This window comes from Barbatula barbatula, assembly GCF_947034865.1.
Source record: "Barbatula barbatula genome assembly, chromosome: 2".
NCBI lineage: Eukaryota > Metazoa > Chordata > Actinopteri > Cypriniformes > Nemacheilidae > Barbatula > Barbatula barbatula.
Genome location: NC_136767.1, coordinates 29,936,428 through 29,958,129, shown reverse-complemented (window position 1 = coordinate 29,958,129; position 21,702 = coordinate 29,936,428). Strand labels below are relative to the sequence as shown.

Sequence of the window (21,702 nt, the reverse complement as noted above, 5' to 3'; positions counted from 1 at the left end):
TTATTATTATATGAACCTAATGTATGTATGTTTCTACTCAGACCTGTCACTCACCTGAGCCAGAAGAGGAACCTCACACCATGGAAGCACATTCAGTTCCTAGACCATCACTACTGGCACCAAGTACAGGGGCAGCTACACCTCACTGAAAGACAAACCTGCTACTTCGTTGTGTGGACCACAAAAGACCACGTCATTATACCCGTAGCCCGAGATGACGCATGGATGTCAAACCTGCAGGTCCTGGAAAACTTCTTTAAAACCAAGATGCTTCCAAAGATGATGTGAGAAAAGTCATTTTATAATAAATATATAGTTTAGAAAGAGTCCCGGTTATTAGAGAGTTGACTCAAATATGATTATCATAAAAATGTATGTAAGGTAATGTTATTTGGGATATAAGATGGTTATTGTTAATAGTTGGTGGGTGGAGTCTCCTGTTTGTGTTGTCGTGTAATCCATTTTGTTAAGATTAAAAAAAACATTTAAAAAAATCTGAATAAAAAAGCTGTTGAATGATAAATACACAATGTTTACTCCCCTGTTGAAAAATGGTGAAAAATAAAAGATGTGAAATCAGAATTCAGCTGTCAATCTCAATATTATAGTGGTTCAGTTGTGCAGTAATATGCTGTAAAGCATTTTCTTATATATTATCATGCAGTTTGATGACCAGTCACAAACCAAATCATAGTTTTTCTCTAAAATATTCATAATAACTTTTAACCTTAAACCTTGATGGAAAATACACATAGTGTTATGCTTTAGCTGGCCACGTGACATGCGTGTGAATTTCAGCGCTCAAGTGTGAACGGATCACATGTGTTTGGTGTTTGTCTTTAGTTCTGTTGTGTTTTAAGAGTTGACTGAGGTTCTGTAAGACTGAACCTCTCTTCACATGTTCTACAACATGACCTTTGACCTCACACACATACACCGGTTTCATGGTGTCTTTACGTAACCTTAGTTTTTATCATCATTAATAATCTTCAGAGAAAGTAAAATAAAGGTCCCCATCACATGCTTTTAACCATGATTTTTCCAATAGTACACAATGCACCAAAAAACATGGTTCATTTCCGTAAGGTTTTAAAACATTTAGTCATTCTCTTTCATAAAAACAGACCAAAAGGTTTCAATGCATCATCGCGCACTACACACATTTCTGCACCACAGAATGAAAATGTCCCTTATGAACGTCACGTACCTCTGAACAACCTCAACAGAGACATACGGACACAACAGAGCATTAAGGTTCTGAGCTTCCGCTGCTGTAGTAAAACTACATTTATCACAGATGTTTCACAATCTCTGTATCCGTTGCCACTTGGTTGGAGATGCATTTGTGCTTGTGTTCTGTATTTTTATTGTTATGTGATTCACTACTATGGTCCGTCATGACTCTTATATCATCCGTGTGATGGTTTCCAGCGCTATCTAGTGGTGTAGCTCATGATGGGCTGCGGTAACGTGTCTGAATCTGAACGTTTCTAAAAACAAACACAACATATGTGCTCGCTGTAGTGAAATATTCCCTAAAGTGGTACAAATGTTCAACCAATGTGTCATCTACAATACTGTATATTGACTGCGCACGTACGAGGTGTTTATCACTGTAAACACTTAGCAACTCAAACATGCACTGAATTTTTACAGATACTGAAACTATGTCAGAGATGTATAAACATGTAAATAGAGTCTTGACGATATTTCCAAATATATGAATGATCAATATACACTACCCGTCCAAAAAAAGTCTTATGACCACATCACCCCTATTATGAAGGCCCTTCACTGGCTGCCCATCCAACACCGAAGAGTTTTTTAAATCCCTTTATATGTCTATAAGCCCCCAGTTATTTGTCAGAGCCGCTGCATTCCTACATGCCTCAGGAACTTGAATCTCCTTACGGTCCCCCAGTCCAGACTTAAATGCAGAGGAGACCGAGCATCTTCTGTAGCTGGCCCTATGCTTTGGAACACTAGAGGTCAGAGTGACCCCCTCTTTTTTCATTTTCATATCACGTCTAAAAACGTATTTATTCGATCTGGCCCACCATTAAGGATGTTGATTTTCAGTTTTTTTATTGTATTTGCTTTTATTGCTGTTTTTTAGTCTGAGGTCTAGACTGACTTTGGTCAGTCGTGTGCTCTATAAATAAATGAACTGATAGAAATATATGAGTATACTCTTTATGCACATTGAGAATGTTTAAAAACACGTTTAGAAAAACAAAGATAAAGTTATTGTTAGATTGAAGATTTCATAAAGCTTTGCAGAATGAATGGAGTATATGAGGCACCTCACAGAAACATGCAGCGCAGTGGCAGATATCACGAGGATCAAACTGAACATCTGATGGCATTACACATGTGCTGGACTGCTTTACATGTTAAACTAGTGCTGTTTATTCAATCTGTTTATGTAGTTTAGTATATTGATATATTTGTTCAAAACTACCACCTATAATGTCATAAAAATACTTTAAGTAAACAAACAATAAATTCTTCTTCTAAAGCAAATGTTATAATGCGATTATTTCATTGCCTCAGATTGAACTTTATGAAAGGTTTGTACAGCTCTGGTTGAAGTGATCACATTATAAATGTTTCAGAATGCTTCAGATGTGACGTAATCACTTATAAACACAGAGTTCTTGGCCTCCTGCACTTTTTCATCCGTCTCAAACATCTTATCAGATAAATCCTGCTGTTCAGAAGACACATAAGTGAAGTTTGTGAGATCTGTGTTCTGACTGTCCCATGTTCCTGTAGTGAGCTGGTGGGAGGACGTTAGGAACGGCGCTACTGTGACTTTATGAGAAATGAACAGATGATTCAGATCCTCAGTGTCGGTCAGCCGTGTGTTCTGTATCATGGTGCTGTGATGGGCGTCTAAAACCTCAACATCACACCAATGACACTCCTCTATACTGAATGTACGGATCTTTTCACTCGCCTTGAAAAAAACAACAACATGGCAACAGCGACATTGAAGCTTAGAAATAACAAGCATGAGTTACATTAAAATATGTTTATAGTAATGAATTACGTCATAAAGATCTTCATCCAGGTCCAGCGCTTTTATGTGCAGAAATCTGAATTCTTCATGAATTTCTCTCAGTCTGGAAAAGATGAAACATTGAAACGTCAACATGATGAAGAGAAGAAAACAATAGTAAGTGCTGCATTCAATCGCAGGACATGTGATGATATTCAAATGATGTTCTTTAAATATATTAGAAGACTCACTTTTTCTGGCAATAACACAGACAAATGCAACAGCCGACCAACACCAGGAGCGAAACTAAAATCTTAGCTGACAGCAGATAATCTGTTGACAGAAGAATTATCACACAAATATAGACATATTTACACTAAACCAGGAGTCTCATTTATCAACAGTGAGTAGAAAAGGTTTTATATTTTGTCCTACGAATGAAAATTACAATGTGCCTACGTACAAAAAAAACTGTATTTATCAAATTTGCTTGCGTGGTTCTTACGCACACCCGTAATGAATCATTGATGATAAATCCCACATGTTCTTAAAGTCCCAGTGAAATAAAAAATGACAATTTCAATTTTCCACAAAATATTGCAGCTTTTATAGTAAAAGGTTTATCAATGTGGGTCATTCTCTTTTAAAATTCATCATCTTTCATCATCATCGTTCAATATCAAAATGCACTTCCGTCCTGTAGTGACTATTCATCTTAAATGACGTATGTTAGACTGCTTGGGTGGAGCATCCGTTAACTCCTCCCCTTTCACTGTCAATCTGCTGCCATTTCCAAATGCAAAGGCGGTTTTTAAACATCCAATGAAATCGCAGAGAAAGATAAAAGACGCAGACACTATTTTTCTTGTTTCTTGTGACAAAAATGTCAACATACGGAAGTAAAAGGATCTCAACTTCTGGTTCACGGGGACTTTAAGCACCGTGCTCGTTCACGTTCATTTGCATTAGGAAACGGCTCCAATAAAGCTTATATGGTGATGACACCTCCCTTTATAAATCTCCATAACATGTTCTGTGCTCTCACCAAACAGATCAACTCGCTCTTTGAAAACTTTTTTGGCGCAATGCATGGTTTGCTCAGTTTGGTTTTTATTGTTTATTTCATAATATTTCATAATAATTCTCCAAAAAATAAAATGGTCGGAAAAGAAATCAAATAAGCAGTTATTTTGGTGGAATTGCAATGTTAATATGATTTTGGGCTTTATATCTGCGGAATGATGCAGGTGATAATTGTTAATGTAGTTTGTCTCGTGTCACACGAGACTTGAGATCAACGGTGTAGTTTAAAACTCAATATAGTCTGTCACCATTATAAACATTTTAAACCCAGACAGAATCTTTAAGTGTTCATCCGAAACCAGTTCATCAGATTGAATGTGATTTTTCTACAGAGGTTAAGCTCACAGTTTGTTCTGGTTGTGATGGTGGTGGAGGTCTCTGGTCCACAGCCCGCCGATGAACACGCAGACAGATGAAACGTGTACGACCGGTCTTCCTTAAGATCACTGAATGTAAAAGATTTACTGTGGGGTTTATTTATCATCTGTCTGTGAGAACCTGCGATAACATAAAACAGTAATATAACAACTTTGACAGCACAGTTGCATCAATCTTACCTATAAAGTTTCTATATATAATAGATCAGTTTATAAAGCTAAGAACATAACAGAAACTGGTTGAGTCATTTTGAACACTTACTCCGGGAAATATCACCATCTAACTCATCATGTACTGTAATCTCATATCCTGTGATGAATGCGGTGTGAGTCGGGTCGTCCTCATTGAAACTCCATCTTAGAGTCACAGAAGACCACGTTACGCTTGGATGAGGGTCCAGTGTGGGGCCCTGCGTGGGCTCTTCACCCGTCAGAAAGACAAATCACAGATTAATCTCTCGTTTATTTCTGTCATTAGAGTTTGAGAAGAGATGTCAACAAGGATTTGTCAAGTCTGTAACCCAAAGTCATTATTATTGAATATCTCAATATGAACTCAAACATTTCTCATCAGATTTACCCAAATCCAGATTTCATTCATTTTACACCTCTGAACTTTCTCTGGCCACCAAATAAAAAGCTTCTCTGAGGTCGCACATGTTGAGCAATGTTTCAGTGACATTTCTTAACACAATGTGCTGAACAGGAAAAGGAGGATGTGTGTGTTTCTTACTTTGTTCTTCCAAGTATCCGATGAGTTTCTCGTGAGGTCTGTGTCCTTCTGCGTTACACCAGTAGACAGTAAAAGCGTATCAAACACCGGGTTTGAAAGACCCTAGAAAAACAATCTTATTGTACAGTCATCTTGAACAATAATGGAATTAATAAACATTTAACATGTGATTTCAATGACTTGTAGTTGTGATGCCAAACTTTTATTTTGTCTTTCTTGCGTGAAGTTTAAATAAGGAGAATTTAGATTTGATGGCGGCAGAGGAAAGACAAAAATCTTAAAGGATTTCAAATGTATATTGGAGTCTAAAAACAAACCTCAGGTAGAAAACAAAAGTTAGAAAGGGCAGATGGATGGTGCCAAGTTTGGTGGAGACAGTTTGAAGAATCAAAAGATTTACGGTCATTTTACGGTACAAAAATGTCTGTAGACGTTGACAGAATGTTGAGATTGTGTTGTGACTTGTGTCGTGATGGTGTTCGTACGGATGTGTACTATGAGACATCACATGAAAACACATCTAACCTGCTTCGAGTGATAAGTAAGTCTGGTTAACCGGGACTTTTCTCCACTGTAAGGAGCAAGCGACTCCCAGCATGCACCACTCTACGGTGTAGTCACAGGTGGAGGCCGAGCTCCTCGTCCAGTAGAGCTGAAATCCCTCTGCGTTACCCACAATCCTCTTCTCATTCATCACAGCCTCTGCAGGAACAGCATGTTTGGGATGCACAAAATGAACTACAGATTGTACCTGAAACGCTGTATGATAACGTAAAGAAAGAAACGTATGTTTACCTGTATACGATGAAGGAATAGTTATCTGTGATGGTACAGATAAACCCGTCTGAGAGACCGCCCTCACCGTGAGGTCACACACGTGGACATCAACGGGTAAATCCACACGTGTCTGTGTGACATTGATGCACTTATCGCTCTGTGGATCTGTGTGGTTTTCACAAACCTCATAGGCCTCAATAGACACATCTGGATGGCTTTGGACCTGAGAAACATGAAGTTGAGTGCGTGATACTGTCAGTGTATGTTGGGTTCAAAAGGGGAAGAAACAGAAACATACAGTGCACCAGAGAAGTGTGACGGTGCGAACAGGACCGTTTCTGATTTTCCTCCACACGTCCACCGTCACCAAAGGCCCTGTCCAGAAACTAGATTTACATGCTTGTGTAAAACATACAGCGCTGGTTCTTGAAGCGATGAGGTCAACATGTCGGAGGTCAGGTCAAGGTTTCACATTCTGGGATATTGTTTGGGTCGTTCGGTGTAAGTTAACACATCAGTGGTTTTTATCCGTTTATGAACAGTAATAAAAGTAATGCCGAGTCAATATTATAAATGATAGAGACTCAGTGTTAATAATGTTTTTATTTCTGCTTTTTCAAAAGTGTTTATAATGTTTTGGTCGTTTGAATGTCAATTCCATTCATATTTGTCTCTACAGGGCATCTTACAATTCTTATAAGTGGTGTGTTTCTATCATATTGTGACTCTAGGATTATATATTGTATTGAATTGTGACCGCAGTGTATTTTTACAGACCTCAGTAACAGTGCTTCATGACTTCTACCTGTAAGAAAGGCTCTGGAAGGTGTCCATCGGCCCCAGTCATTGTCCTGTGTGGCGCAGCGACCCCTAGCGTTGTATCTCACGCAGGGCCGCAGTTTCTGTATCTCGATTGTGAAATGCTGAAGCGAATCTGAACCTTTCATCTGTAACTCCTGTTGGTACAGAACAAAAAAAACCATCATTGGACCGCTGACACTGGACGTTACTAGAGACGTACAAAACAAACGGGGGGAAAAAGGTTCATTTTTGCTCTGAGGTTTGGTTTTCACAAGAGGTTTCACACGCTCAGCCGAACAGGAAACTGCTTCCTGTCGTAATTTTGATGAGAATGATATGACGGTCAACACACGATGAGATGTTTTACCTGTGTCATCCCTCCTGGCTCCACTTCAATCTGACAAGTAATGGAGAGACCTTTAAAGCTTCCGTTCAACTGTAAGTCCATCACAGCATCCAACACACCGGCCGTCACTTCAGAACGCTCAGGGAATGGAAAAACTGGAACACGTTTATATTTATAAATTATATTTTTGATACCTTTGATCCTTCCGTTATGATAAGAAACCTGCGTTCTTTCAAACTCTCAAGCTAAATATGTTCCTGGAGATTCATTCAACTGAGAAAAGCTGTGCAAACATCATTCTTTTACATTTTACATACACTGTGACTGTGACTAGTATTATATTGTGTATGTAGGGGAGACTTTCCTGTATCTCAGTGGTCAGAGGAGCATGGTGCTAAAGGTCATGGGTTCATCCCAGGGATTGCACGTCCTCAGAAACACATGTATAGTATCGTGCAATGTAAGTGGCTTTGGATAAAAGCGTCTGCCAAATGCATAAATGTAAATGTGATGTAAAAGACAAGGGACGGTTGCTGCACGGTTTATTCCTCCGGTCAGGAATGAGCTGGTGTATGATGCTCATGGTTTGTTACTCTTTACTTTATAGAGTCAATTGAACTTTTCACACATGAACAAACAACAGAGTTCACAAGTATTTCAGTATCTTGTTCTTTTATTTAAAATATTTTGCCAGTTTCACTTTTTAAAGACCCTGTTTGTTCACAAATAATATAAAGAAATATCAAAATGATGTTATACAATAGTTTTATTACATATTAATGAATGTTGCAACCGTCCCCTGTTATGGGTCAGTTGACTTTGTATAAAGTGTATAAAGTGTCCGTATATTATCCTACATACACGTTACAGAAGTGTAGGCGGGTAGCTGACAGATGTGGGTTTAACAAATGATCGGCTTTCTACTAAAAACAGTCTAATAGAAACTGAAGGAAATACAAACACGTCCCCGGTCAGATGTGTTTCACAATATCCACATTTCATGAATTTATAACAATATCAGTGCCGGATCATGAACAGTTTGGATGAAGTTAAAATCATATTCACCTGTGTCTGTGATGTTGAATATGTAGTGTTCACTCTCTCGCCCCAAACTGTTTGTGACACATAAAGTGATGCTGTAAGTGACCTGCTGTTGGATGACTGGAAAACTGCAGGAGACCAGAAGATGACTGTTCTCCAGACTACACGTGACAACCTCAGAGACCCTGTTCACAAAAACAAAGTCATAGAAAATAACCATTATTGCGTTGGACTGAAGCTCAAGCAGCATTAAGGTTGTGGGGTTGATTCACACACGTACTGATGAATATATAACTTACTCAGTCGTCACTTTAGGTAAAAGCGTTTGCCAAGTGCATACACGTAAAAGACTAACTCGAAATGATTCATTTTACAGCCTTGCACGCTCTTTAAATGATTCATATCTATCATGATGAAAAACAACAGATAACTGGATCAGGGTGCGTTTCGTCTTTGCTAGAATGTGTTTTTGTGAACCGTGATGAAATCTGAGTCACCTGATAAGTAATCTGTACTTCCTTTTGTGGCTTCCGCCGAGGTTTGAAGCTCTGCGTACTTTCCATGTGCAGGTGATGTTTCTCATGTCTGTGGTCTCACATCGAATACGATGAGGTTTCTCAGGAGGGACTAAAGAAGGAAATAAAAATCAAGTGAAGTGCTTCGTAAATGCAGTGAGCACAAAAGTTACTGCACATTCAGTGACACTTCAAAACGCATGAATGCTGTTGCATTAGATAAGAAAATATTAAACCAGTTATTAAAAAAAGGACCTGCACACGTTAATACATTTCATGAGAGTAATAAAACAAGAGACAAACTTTTCTAAATGAAGACAAAACCTTTCTTACTGTAAAGGTAATGGTTAGATGTTAAAGTGTCTACATATATTTAGGCGTTTACGAGGAATAATATCATTTTTATACGATTTATTTAAAAAGGGACTTACAGGTGACAAAGTTCAAAGCGACCCCAGAACTCTCTTTACTGCAGTTAAAACTGCGCCGTACAGGTTTGTGGCGTTGATGTTTTCCACTCGAATGGCTTTGACCCGTGAGCTTATGTTGATGACTTTGTATTGGGTTTTGTTGAACAAGATATCCGTGATGTGAGCATCTTCTGAATAAACACAGCAGAACAGCAAAGTGGATCCTTCTTTCAGCACCTGGTGCTTTGGATACATCTTGACATCTCGAGACAAGTTCTCATCCCCTACAACACAAGCCAATAGAAAAGAACTACTGTAGAATAAACCACAGACATGAACTCATCACATCTTTTTAATATCTCAATTCTTTCTCATAGACGTGAATGGGATTTAATGGAAAGCAAATGGAAAATGTTGCTTAAAACTCATCTGTGTCTCATTTATTTCTCCTGAGAAAATCTCACAAATGTCTCCATCAGAAGAGATCTCAATAATGTCTCAAACTGAGCTCAATAGTAACTATTTACTATTGAAGTTTTACTAAACTGACTCTCAATAGGCCTGTTAGGAGCTCAAGGTGTATCTGATAGCTCACGGGATCATTGTGTGATTCTAACAATCTAAAAAGACAACCAGCTTAGTTTTGTGTGAGGCGGGTCGACAAAAAAAGCTTATTCATCCCTGACAGTTGAGAGGCTCACAACAGACATGAACCATGTTAATGACAAAAAGAAGAAGTTCATATCCTGCAACGTTACATCAGAAGTCAAATATGGTTTAGTGCTAAAAAAGTCTGGTTTGTTTGAACCCTTTGGGTAAAATATGGTTTATGGACATTTACATTTAGCCGACGCTTTTATCCAAAGCGACTTACAGACGGGTAAACAACGGAAGCAATTGGAACAAAATAAGGAAAACAAAAAGCACAAGTGCAATATAAAAGCTGGTCTCGCCTACCACAGTATACAGAGAAAAGACAGAAGTATTATTGTTTTTGTTTTAAAGAGTAAAAAAGAGATTGAAGTCAGAACTGATCGGTCAGGTGTTGGTGGAAGAGAATCTACAGATCTTGTAGCAGCGGGCAGATCCGATCCAGAGAAGGTACGTGAGAGAGATTAGAAAATGAACATTGAAAATGTCTGTATTTGACCCAAACTCGGTTTGAAACAACCCAACCTTTTTTTAAGCGTATTAATAATACTAAAAATATATTATTTATATACAATATATACAAAAACATATCAAATGTAGTTAACACGGATTCCATTTCAAACACCATTATGAACCATCAGTTGTTTACCATTAAAACCAGAACAACATTTCTTAATGTAATATGTGTTTTATTCCTGTAGGATTCAATGGTGCTCAATAGGTTCTCATCCACCCAATAAAATCCCACCAATAGAACACAACACACTACCAGTAGAGACCCCCAGATACCATTAAAGCTTCCTTTAAAACCAATACAGCTCTCACTGTGAACCTTTTTTTCAGCTGGGATGTGACGCACATTATTATCAGCACAGAAAACTGATTTTAAATTCCCCACCATAGTGAGTTTTCCATGCGCTCCAGGATCCAAGTGTTGAGTTATCAGAGATGCGTCTTATTCTCACAGAATGATCTGTGCAGTTCAGCGGTATCTGTGACGTCCAGATCACTGTGTCAGCAACAGCATTCAATGACATCTGTCAATGCACAGAAAATCATTACTGTCCATACGAATAAAAACACAAAACTCTGTGTCAGGAGGCAGTGGGACGGTTAAACTCACTCTGTCGATAGTTTCCATGTTTTTTGTGCGACCAACTTGTATTTCATACGTCTGATTTCTATGTTCTTCACTCGTCTTCATCTCCAGTCTCCACATGTCCAAAGCCCGAAGTTTGATGATGTTCGGCACAGTGATGTCATCTACAAGAATATCATCGAAATATGTAACATAAATAATGCTTTACATCGCTAGTCCTGGGTGCTTTACATATTTAGTGTGAATGTAAACATTAATACAAACAATGTTTGAAGAAAAGCAACTTGACAAAAGAACTAAAATGAGTATTTTTTAAGCAGAATGGACATAAGAAAAACAAATGATATAAAACAGCAATAAATTCATCTGACCTGAAGAATCACATCTCTTAACATGTTGAAAGATGATGATGAACATAAGTATGTTTGTCCAAGAGTAAATCATCTCGGTGGATGTACAAGACCTCATGTTGGATTCATCTCTGCTCTTCTGTTCCATGTGTCACTTTCTCCGCCTCCTGCTGTCTGCTCTTTACATTAAAGCCATAATGCCTGTGGAATCACATTGATATCACTTTGTATGAGTCAGAAAAGTGTTTCAATGATGTTTATTGTTTGGTGTTGAATGTTATTATATTCTGGTGTCGATCATTGATATGCTTTTAAACTCAACGCTATTATATGGATCCTTTATATAAACGAAGAGCTCCATCCACCGGTCATTAATGGAAATGCGTTTGAAGAATATTAATACATCATCCATTAAACTCATGAAAATACCAACAAACAACCCACAGATCTCACGAATGAACAATGTTGATCTTTAAGACGTTGTAAAAGCGCAGACTTTGGGGTTTGGACGACATGACGGTGAGTAAATAATGACTTCGAGGGGAACAAGGACGATCAGTGGAACCAAAACACTCGTGTGATTCCGTGAAAACTCACTAGATGTCAGCAAATGAACCGAATCACGAGGCTTGTTGAGGAGGAGAGAGGTTTGTGAAGCCTTCGGTTGTTTGGACAGATCATCGACGCGGTCTTTGCTTTGTACCGGCCGATGATCACGTGATAAATAGGTCAGGATAACCAAAGTGGTGTGAATGGAGCAAGGTGGGCTTTACGAGCCTTTGCGCATGCCCAGTAGCTACAGCGAGCTGAAAGTGTGTTTAGTGTCTGGTTAAACTGAAAGTGGCCATTATAAGAGACATTACAGATACTTAGCCGATTGCAGAGACTTTAGTATGACCCGGGTCAGATAACATCCTCCCAGAACACCTTAGCAACGCCTTAGCAACACTCTGCAGGTGCGGGCGGTTATTGTAGGGGTTTCTATTAATAACACAATAAATGATGATCATATTTATTAATAAACTTTTTTAGTACCAAACCAGCGATTCTCTCCAGTTAACTAAAGCCTCACATCTTCCACCTGTTTTTTTAACAGGGCCTAAAACACTCTTAGCTGTTATAAATACACTTGTAGCCCACTGCTTCTTAGGGCTTATTGCAAAGAAGCGGTTATTCCATATGCTTAGCAAGGTTTCATGAAATAAAGTAAATAAGTGATATTTAGGCTATGTAATGCAGCCAGCACTTATTAATCTGGATATTTTATAACAGCTCATAACACTCTGCTCAGCCAATCAGAATAAAGGACCAGAACTGACCGTTTTATCATTTTGTTTTAGAAGCCCCTAATGGACAAAACACTGGACACAGTTCCCCCCAAAATTTATCTCATATTGGGAATAGCCTTCGTTCAATGTAGACTGTTTTACAAAAACTTTTCAAGTGTGCATCTTGTAACAAATCAATGGCTCTGGTATATTTTAAGATATATTATTTTAAGGTAAGGTTTGTCATGTGTATCTATATGATTGTGTGTGTTAGACTTTGGTTCTCTTGTTCTTTGTGTCAGAACACATTACATGTTTCCTAACCATGTGTTCACATCTATCACCATCTATAACCAAGTCAACACTCACACACACACACACACACACACACACACACACACACGACACAGGACAATTCTGAAAATAGACTCAATGTCATGAAACCTGAGGAAAAACACCCCAAAAGAAATTATGTAAATATGTTTTTGTTTTACAGAAAGCTGAATCAAATTGTATACAGTATACGACTTAATGATCTGTATGTGAAATAAAACATCTAAACAACGGAAACAGGAAGTGCTTTGGTACTAGTGTTGTTTACGTCTTGTGAAATGCTCTATAGGAATGAAGAAGCTGTTTTTTGGTTGGAGGGGGCTTTGCGTTTTTAATAATAAAGTATATTTCAAAACGGTAAAGAAAAACTTGTTCTATTAAAAGCAACTTCATCTCTTTAAGTGGAATGACCTTTGATCAGAAGTATTGTGGATGATGCACGATTGTAAATTAAATGCGTTTCTTTGACTGTAAACAACACTATTATCATGACCATCAGAGAGCATTTCAGGATTTATTGCTGTGAGACTGTCAGATTGTAAGTCAGCGTAGTATGACGTATCCAACACGAGGAAAGTGAATATGCCTTTATGGGAAAAGGACTCAAGTAACAGTTTAAAAGTTGCTGATGTACTTCATGTACAGTGTTATTTGAAGCACGGTGAAGTGAACAGTATAAATGATTATAGTGATGGTAATGGCAGGGTGCAGGTCTTTTAGCGTGCCGATATGACTACAGGTAGGAATTCTGGTCCATAGCCCTTGACTTCAATAATCAAAAGTAATCTTTTAGCCTTTATCTTGTTCAGATGTCCTGTGTGGGATGGGTTCTCCTCCGCAGTAGATATTTCTCATTTGATAGGAAACATCTACTGGTTTAAACTTTTGCTTTACCTTTTCAGGAGTGACATGCCAAGTCTGTTCGCCGTTGAACATGGTGAACCTCAGGACTTCTCGCCCGAGGCTTTATAATATCTGCTGTGAGAGTTTGAGACAGGAATGAGTTTGTCTAGTGTTGAATGAGATAAGAGACGGACAGAGATAACACTTTCATCAGGAGACAAGATGACTTTGAAGAAAAGAGTCTAATGTGGGCCAATCTGAATCTAGGAGTTGCTCTCAGTTCATGCACATCTCAGCTTCCATCGGAGTTATTTCTTTGTGATTTGATGACAGAACAGTGATATTGAGTATAGATTGTGAAAATCAGTGATGAATCAGATTCTGTGTGTTTTGATTGTCATGTCATGAGTGTTTGTAGGTAAAGCTGGTACAGAACACGCACTTGTGTCTCTTTTGCACTCTTCTGTGAAATAACCTCAAAAACTAGCGAGACGTTTGTAATGTTTCTAAACTCACACGCTATGTCTGGTCTCTTCTGTGCACCGGAAACAACAACTTTTTCTGCCACGATATGGCACGACACGGATAATTCACAACACGGCAACAATGAGAACACTGCTTTTCTGTCTGATGTAATCCACAGATATCTGTGTAATGATGTTTTATTGGATTCTTGGACTTGTGGTTTTTGGAACAGCATTAAATGGTCAGAATGAATAAGTGCCATCATTTTCCTTTTTTACAGAATACACGGTTTCACTTTTTTGTAACTACGTCACATGTTCGATGGTACAATAGCTTGATCCTGAACAATGAGAAAGGGATTTGTTGAGATACAACATGGCTTTTGAAACACTTTAAACTTGAGAACCGCTTTGCATTGCCTGATGGGTCATTTTTGTTATTTCCATGGTGTTGATGGAGAACTTTTATTAAAAGCCCATAAATGTGTTCTATAGTTATTTGTTCTGTAACAAAGGGGCTAAATTTAGCCATTTAGTGAATAACTGTTGTAAAGAAATCACACTGTACAAGTTCAATCCAATGAGTTAAATTAAAACAAATATGTGTTTAACAGCCATCTGTGTCCGGGAGTGATAACATACATCCAAACTGTGTTTAAAGACATTTTCAATTTGTTATATTTATTTATTATATTGTTGAGAAGCAGATTTACAGGAAACATATATGAGAGAACCGTATGCATAAAATTAAAAATACAAAAATGTAACTAAATATGTTTAATATATTAAGAGTTTCATTCATAACTTTCATTCACAAATTTCAAACATGTATTTTTTTATTATTGTGCATTCCAATGAATATCAATCAAACTGCAGTTGGTTTGTTAAGCCATAATAACTAAAGAAATTCAGCCAACTACACAATAAAACAATAAAAACACAACAATAATGAAAAACAATGAGTTTTCTCATTATGAAACCAAACTCATCGTAGATACATATATTGCACATAAAACACATTTTTGCTCTCTAAGGATTTACCATAAACTAGTATATTATTAGCCGACCAACGTTACCAGCTGTCACCCGTTTGTCGCTTCATAAGCCTTCGTGCGGGTAAAGTAATTCCACATCATAATAGCAAACGTGAACTAAAACATCATAACTCGAAAACCATAAAAATAAACACTTAGTTTTACAGCGTCTATGAAAAAAACAACCCCTGTTTCTTTAAGAGCTCGTGACTCGCGCTTGTTACATTTCGTTATGACGTCATCAGAGGCATTTATATAGACGCGCTGAGCTTCGACTCTTCAGTTCTTAGCAGCGCTCGAGACGAGATCTCTACTGGTGACAAATGGTGTGTGACAGCACGTTCAACCGTTGCATCGCTGGTTCGAGGAGAAAAGGAAAATCATCCTGGTGTATGAAAATCCATCCACGAGCTTGAAGAAACACCTAAAGAACAGCGGGGGATTTCTGCATGAAGCGGAAGCACGTCTCTTATTAAAGCAGGCAGCTGAAGGTGTAAAACACACCCTGGACCACAGCGTTTTTCACCAGCAGATCTGGTCCAGAAAATTCTATATAGACAAGAGGACAAAGCTGCTCAAATTAAACCTCTTTGGCCGTAAGGAATTCCTCCCCTCCCTCGAAGAAATCCGCGCATTCAAGGGTAAGTGTGAAACAACGTTTTGAACATCATGTACATCACATCCAAGCTTAGTGCTGCAACAATAACACTGTTGGAATTGACTGTGGGTTGGGTGCCATGACATATCCAATAGATATTCTCTAATCCAACAAGAGACTGATATCTCACTGTTGGCTGTCGGGCTAAACTGTGAAAATCTCTTAACTATGTTAACAGGTCGAGACATCGAGCTCGGCCACATGGAGGCCGAGAGACTCGATGCAGAAACATTAACAGTTTGGTGTCTTGGCAAACTGGCCTATGAAATGATGCATGGGCACGAGCCCTATAAAACCAAGAAGGGGAAAAAGACCAAGACACTAGACCTGGACTCCAGTTTATCCAGAGGTGAGAAACATACATGACAACATTAATGTGCCACATGAAGAGAACATGAGACGCATAACTAATGATCTTTTGTAAATTCTTTCACAGAGTGCCGTGATTTCCTCACCAAGTGCCTGAAGAAAAATCCAGTGTGCAGAATGGATCTGCAGGAGATGATGGCACACGAGTGGATGAATGAAGTACAGGAAGGTAAAGAAATATTGGCAGTGTAATATACAGTTTAACATTCAACCAGTGGCGGCTGGTGAAAAATATTTTAGGTGGGGCTGTTTGTGTGTGTGTGTGGGCATCTGGGGGGATCCTCCCCCAGAAATTTTTTAATTTCAAAGATGTGATTTCCTGCATTCTGGTGCATTTTAGTCCATGTCCCTTGCCTATACCAATAAAAGAACTCAAACCAGTCAATACCAATGGTCTAAAAAGACAATATTAATTGAACTGCCATGTAGAAATCAAGTCTCACAGGTAATGATAATGAACAAGTTACATCGCTCAGTGTCCAGATAGGAAAAAGTGAACAAAAAAAAACAAAGCAAGCATAGTTACATTACTATTAAGATCAATATTTTAATGGCAAATGTGTGTGAAATGTGGTGTGGTGAGTGAGAGACTGAGTGAGTAAGAGAATGACAGCGTGTGTGTGTGTGTGTGTCTTTCAAAGTGAGTGAGTTGGAGAGATAGATGGAGGGTGAGTGTGTGTGTGTGAGTGTGTGTGTGTGTGTGAGTGTGTGAGAGAGTGTGTGTGTGTGTGTGTGTGTGAGTGTGAGTGAGAGAGAGAGAGAGAGAGAGAGAGTAAAGAGTAGAGAGAGAGAGAGAGAGAGAGAGAGAGTGAGAGAGAGAGAGAGTAAAGAGTAGAGAGAGAGAGTAAAGAGTAGAGAGAGACTAAGATATGGTGTCTGTGACAGATTTGTGTATGAGAGAGGTAGATGGAGTGAATGCGGGGGGTGTGTGTGTGTGTGTGTGTGAGAGAGAGAGGTAGATGGAGTGAATGCGGGGGGGGGGTGAGTGAGTGAAGGGGATGGAGAACTCTTATTTGTACAGGAACTTTGCTCGTCTATCTTTCTGAGTGGCAAATCTCTCAATGACCCTTGTGTTGAAATCTGGAATGTCCCGTGTGAGTTTCTTCTCTATAGAGAGCATAGCCAGAGCGTCGAGGCGATCTTGTGCCATAGTGTTCCTAAGGAACGTTTTGATCCTCTTTAAAGTAGAGAAGCACCTCTCTGATTCTGCTGTTGTCATTGGTGTGGTGATGAGGATCTTGAGAAGACTTACAGTTTCAGTGAATGTGTCTTGAAGGTTATTTTCCATTACAACCTGAAAGAGAGCCAGTGCACCACTGCAACCCTGGAAGTCCTCATTTTCATAGATAAGGGACAGTTCTGTTTTAAGTCTGGCTTTGTCCAACATGGGATAGGCTTCCACCGTGGTTCCTAGTGCTGAATCTGGGAACTTTCTGCTGTGTTGTGGGAACAAGTCTCCTTGCAACAGAGTGGCACTGATGAGATGATTGGTGAAAGAAAACCTCTCCTTGGCATGGCTCATAATGGTATCACACACCTATGAAATTAGACATAATTGTAGAAGAGTAAGCACAGAAAACATTAAGTTTTCACATTTCTCAGTTCAACAATACAATAAAATCAGCATATTCATAGCAGTTACAATTTTGTTATGAGCAAGTAAGTTTTATTAATTACAATACAGACACTAGCTCTCACTCACTCACTCGCTCGCTCTATTGGCGGTCTCTATCACTCTCTCACTCACTCGCTCTATTGGCGGTCTCTATCACTCTCTCACTCACTCGCTCTATTGGCGGTCTCTATCACTCTCTCACTCACTCGCTCTATTGGCGGTCTCTATCACTCTCTCACTCACTCGCTCTATTGGCGGTCTCTATCACTCACTCACTCACTCGCTCTATTGGCGGTCTCTATCACTCACTCACTCACTCGCTCTATTGGCGGTCTCTATCACTCTCTCTCTCACTCGCTCTATTGGCGGTCTCTATCACTCACTCACTCACTCGCTCTATTGGCGGTCTCTATCACTCACTCACTCACTCGCTCTATTGGCGGTCTCTATCACTCTCTCACTCACTCGCTCTATTGGCGGTCTCTATCACTCACTCACTCACTCGCTCTATTGGCGGTCTCTATCACTCACTCACTCGCTCGCTCTATTGGCGGTCTCTATCACTCTCTCACTCACTCGCTCTATTGGCGGTCTCTATCACTCTCTCACTCACTCGCTCTATTGGCGGTCTCTATCACTCACTCACTCACTCGCTCTATTGGCGGTCTCTATCACTCACTCACTCACTCGCTCTATTGGCGGTCTCTATCACTCACTCACTCACTCGCTTTATTGGCGGTCTCTATCACTCTCTCTCTCTCGCTCACTCACACATACAAACCATATAGCACTAATTAATAAAATCACAAATGTGAAAAAAAAAGTAGATAGATTTGACAATTCAGAATACAAAAATGTGCAAACAAACACAAATACATATAGGCTATAGAATACAGAAACAGAATTTCTGTTACTGCTTACCTCTATTGCCAGATGCTGTTGCGTTTCTTCTCCCATTGCCCTCCGTCTCTTCGGGGGTGGTTCCTGTACGGGTCCCCTATACTCCTCATCCTCAACTAGAGAAGGAACGGAGTCCCTGATCCAAAATAAGTTTCACAAGTCACTGTCCACCCTGAAATTACTGTATCAGAAACCAACTTGCTAGAGATATAAACATAATTTTAATAAAACTGTATTAAAATATGTGCTATTGTTGTGTTGGGCCTAGTCAATGTTATCTAGATTCATCACAAATAAATTCACTAGTCTAACATGGTGGCGAAATTGTAATATTTATGATAGGTTCTGTTGTGCTAAGCCATGTGGATTTATGTTTTTATTCTTTAGGGTGCATAAGCATGTTTTTAGCCAATATGCAAAATCGTAGCCTACCTGATCACCTGTATGCTGTGAGTGAACCTCTGGGTGATCCCTGCGATGAAGACAGAGTCTATGTTCCTCTTCTGCAGATGGTTAAACAGCATGTCTACATGTGGCATGATTTTGTGGAATAACGCCAGGATGAAACAGAAAACCTCATCTTCCAACATTCTCATACAACCCCCGGCCTCTCTCTTCGATATGGCATCAAAGTCTCCTCTGTCTCGAATGGTTTGGAAGCACTTAACCAGTTCATCTTTGTGCTCGTAAACTGTGTTAACAGCACGACTGTGGAAGTTCCATCGCGTTGTTGAAGCACCTGGAAGTCTGTGTGCCACCACTTCATCCAGCACTGCCGTTCGTTTGAATGACTTGGAAAAAAATGTAGAAAACCCCCCAATGTCTGAAAAAAACTGCCCGATCTTTGTGATGTTGCCTGCTGCATAATGAGGTTCAACTGATGCGCATAACAGTGAACGTAGTATGCACTCCCGTAGACGTCTTGCACTATACGCTGCACTCCACCTGTAGCACCCCTCATCACTGCGGCACCATCATAGGCCTGGGCAATTAATTTTCTCTCTTGTCCCGCAGGAAGGATGGTGCTCAGCCTTTCCAATAATGCAGTGGCAATCGTATCAGCGGTCGCATTTGGAAGCGCGATAAACTCAAAAAAACGTTGTTGAATGTTGTTGTGGCCATCTATGTACCGTAGCACAAGCACAAGCTGACAATGAGTGCAGATGTCGGTTGTCTCGTCTGCCTGAATGGCAATATAGTCCGACTGTTTCACCTCTTCCAGAATGCGGTCTCTGAGAACTGACAACATGCGCAGTCTAACAGTTCATTTTGCACGGTCTTCGAAGTGCCTTTAAAAACAGTGGCGTTCTCCAGGTGCACCTCCAACTCACGGTCGATTGAGGCCATAAGATCAATTAGACCCAGGAAAATGCCAGGGTTTTCTGATGCGTCACTCTCATCGTGACCACGCAAAGCAAGTTCGAAGGCACCACAACATTTCACGGCATCAATGATCTTTGACAAAATATGCCGATTCCTGTCCACCTCCTCGTTGTGCCTTCTTATGGCAATGCGGTGTCCCTCATCTAGCTGTGTGGCTATACTAATTCGGCCTAGCATGGCTAGCTTCACAGAGTTGTCCATATGCACTCTTGCCCGTTCATGTTTCTTAATGCGTTCTGACATATGTTCAGGTCTGTCACCCCTGTCTGTGTCCACCAGCTATCACAAGCACTTGTTTTAAACAGTAAGCAAGGGAAGCAAAAGATTGCATTGGTGTAACCACAGCTAGTAAGCCAAACCTTTCGATCGAACCAACCTCGGGAAAAGGTTCTCTTGTAGGTTTTCTCCTTTTCTCGCGCCTTTTGCGTTATATTCACTTCTGGCTTGTCTGGTCCGAGTTCTTTTACAATTAGTTTTTCCGCTAATGTTCTTCTTTCGAATGGATACAGGTGTAGAGATTTTACTGAATTTCGCACTCCGCTCTGAGGTAAAAGGTAAAAAGTGGTGCACTGCTCTAATCTTGGTACTACGGGCGATATTTTCAGAGCCCCTGTATCCATTGTAGAGTATTTTCTCCATATATTTACCAAAGACGGTTTAAAAAATGCTGTTTGAAACTGCCTCTGTTTACAACTTCATGTGAGGCATAGATGTGGATGGTGCATATACTACATACAGTATATAACCATCACTGATGTTTCAGCTCTGCTTCTGCAACACCAGCACACGCTGCTCACACGTCAAATGAAGCATCTATGTATACAGTACAAATGTTACATTTCAGCCTTTTTAAGGCATGAATAAATCATAATCACAGGAAAAAACCTTTTACAGATGCTATTTCAGTGCTAAAAGATGAGTGACACAACGACACATTATTGAATGCGGTGGGACTTTGAGTGAATTAGCTAACCAAGCAACATACAATAGATTTTGTGTTTCAAAGCCTTTTTTTTCGCAGAAATGTATGGCAGCTGTTCATGGTGATCCTTACATGTTTCAACTTGTTTGACATCCCTTTGGACATGGCCTTTGAGGATATCCACGAAAGGTCAAACAAGATTTGGATGTCTGTTAATGTCATCTCAGACGTAGTGTGTTGTTTTGACATCTTGATAAACTTTCGAACGGGATTCTTCAATGAACATACTCGGGTAGGAAACCAGCCGTAACAGCGTTCTGGGTGAAAAACAAGAAACGAAATGAAAACTAAACCTTTGCATTAGCCAGATTACTGATGAACGCCTTAATAATGCCAATCACACATTTTTAGAAATAGTCCAGTTTAACTGATGACAACAACGTAAATATGATTATCTTACTTAGCTGCACCTGTCTATGTTTTTATATTCAAAACAGATTTTCAGTCCGCACTTTTTTGTTCCGTCTAGGTGCTCGTTCTTGATCCTCAGCTGATAAAGAAAGACTATCTAAGCTCGTGGTTTGTTCCAGACCTGCTGGCTGCGTTTCCGGCTGATGTCTTCATCATAATTTTGGTGAGTTTGCTTATTCGGCCTTATTAATATCAGTCACATTGATGATATCAACTATTCGACGTCTTACTATAAAACCATATTTGATTTGTTTCAGG

The 21,702-nt window shown here is 39.5% G+C and overlaps 1 protein-coding gene across 1 annotated transcript; it reads right to left on the bottom strand.

Annotated features, from left to right (window-relative positions):
- Nucleotides 1-1,433: 1,433 nt before the first annotated feature.
- Nucleotides 1,434-11,699, bottom strand: LOC306903071 (leukemia inhibitory factor receptor-like; the record flags this gene model as incomplete). Its single annotated transcript, XM_079472014.1, has 17 exons — nt 1,434-1,490; nt 2,651-2,959; nt 3,053-3,125; nt 3,253-3,334; nt 4,430-4,582; nt 4,724-4,882; nt 5,195-5,242; nt 5,720-5,896; nt 5,990-6,194; nt 6,270-6,346; nt 6,777-6,927; nt 7,140-7,273; nt 8,184-8,344; nt 9,167-9,368; nt 10,634-10,772; nt 10,859-10,998; nt 11,681-11,699. 17 exons carry the CDS (start codon nt 11,697-11,699, stop codon nt 1,434-1,436), a joined length of 2,286 nt encoding a protein of 761 aa, XP_079328140.1.
- Between the last annotated feature and the right edge of the window lie 10,003 nt (nt 11,700-21,702).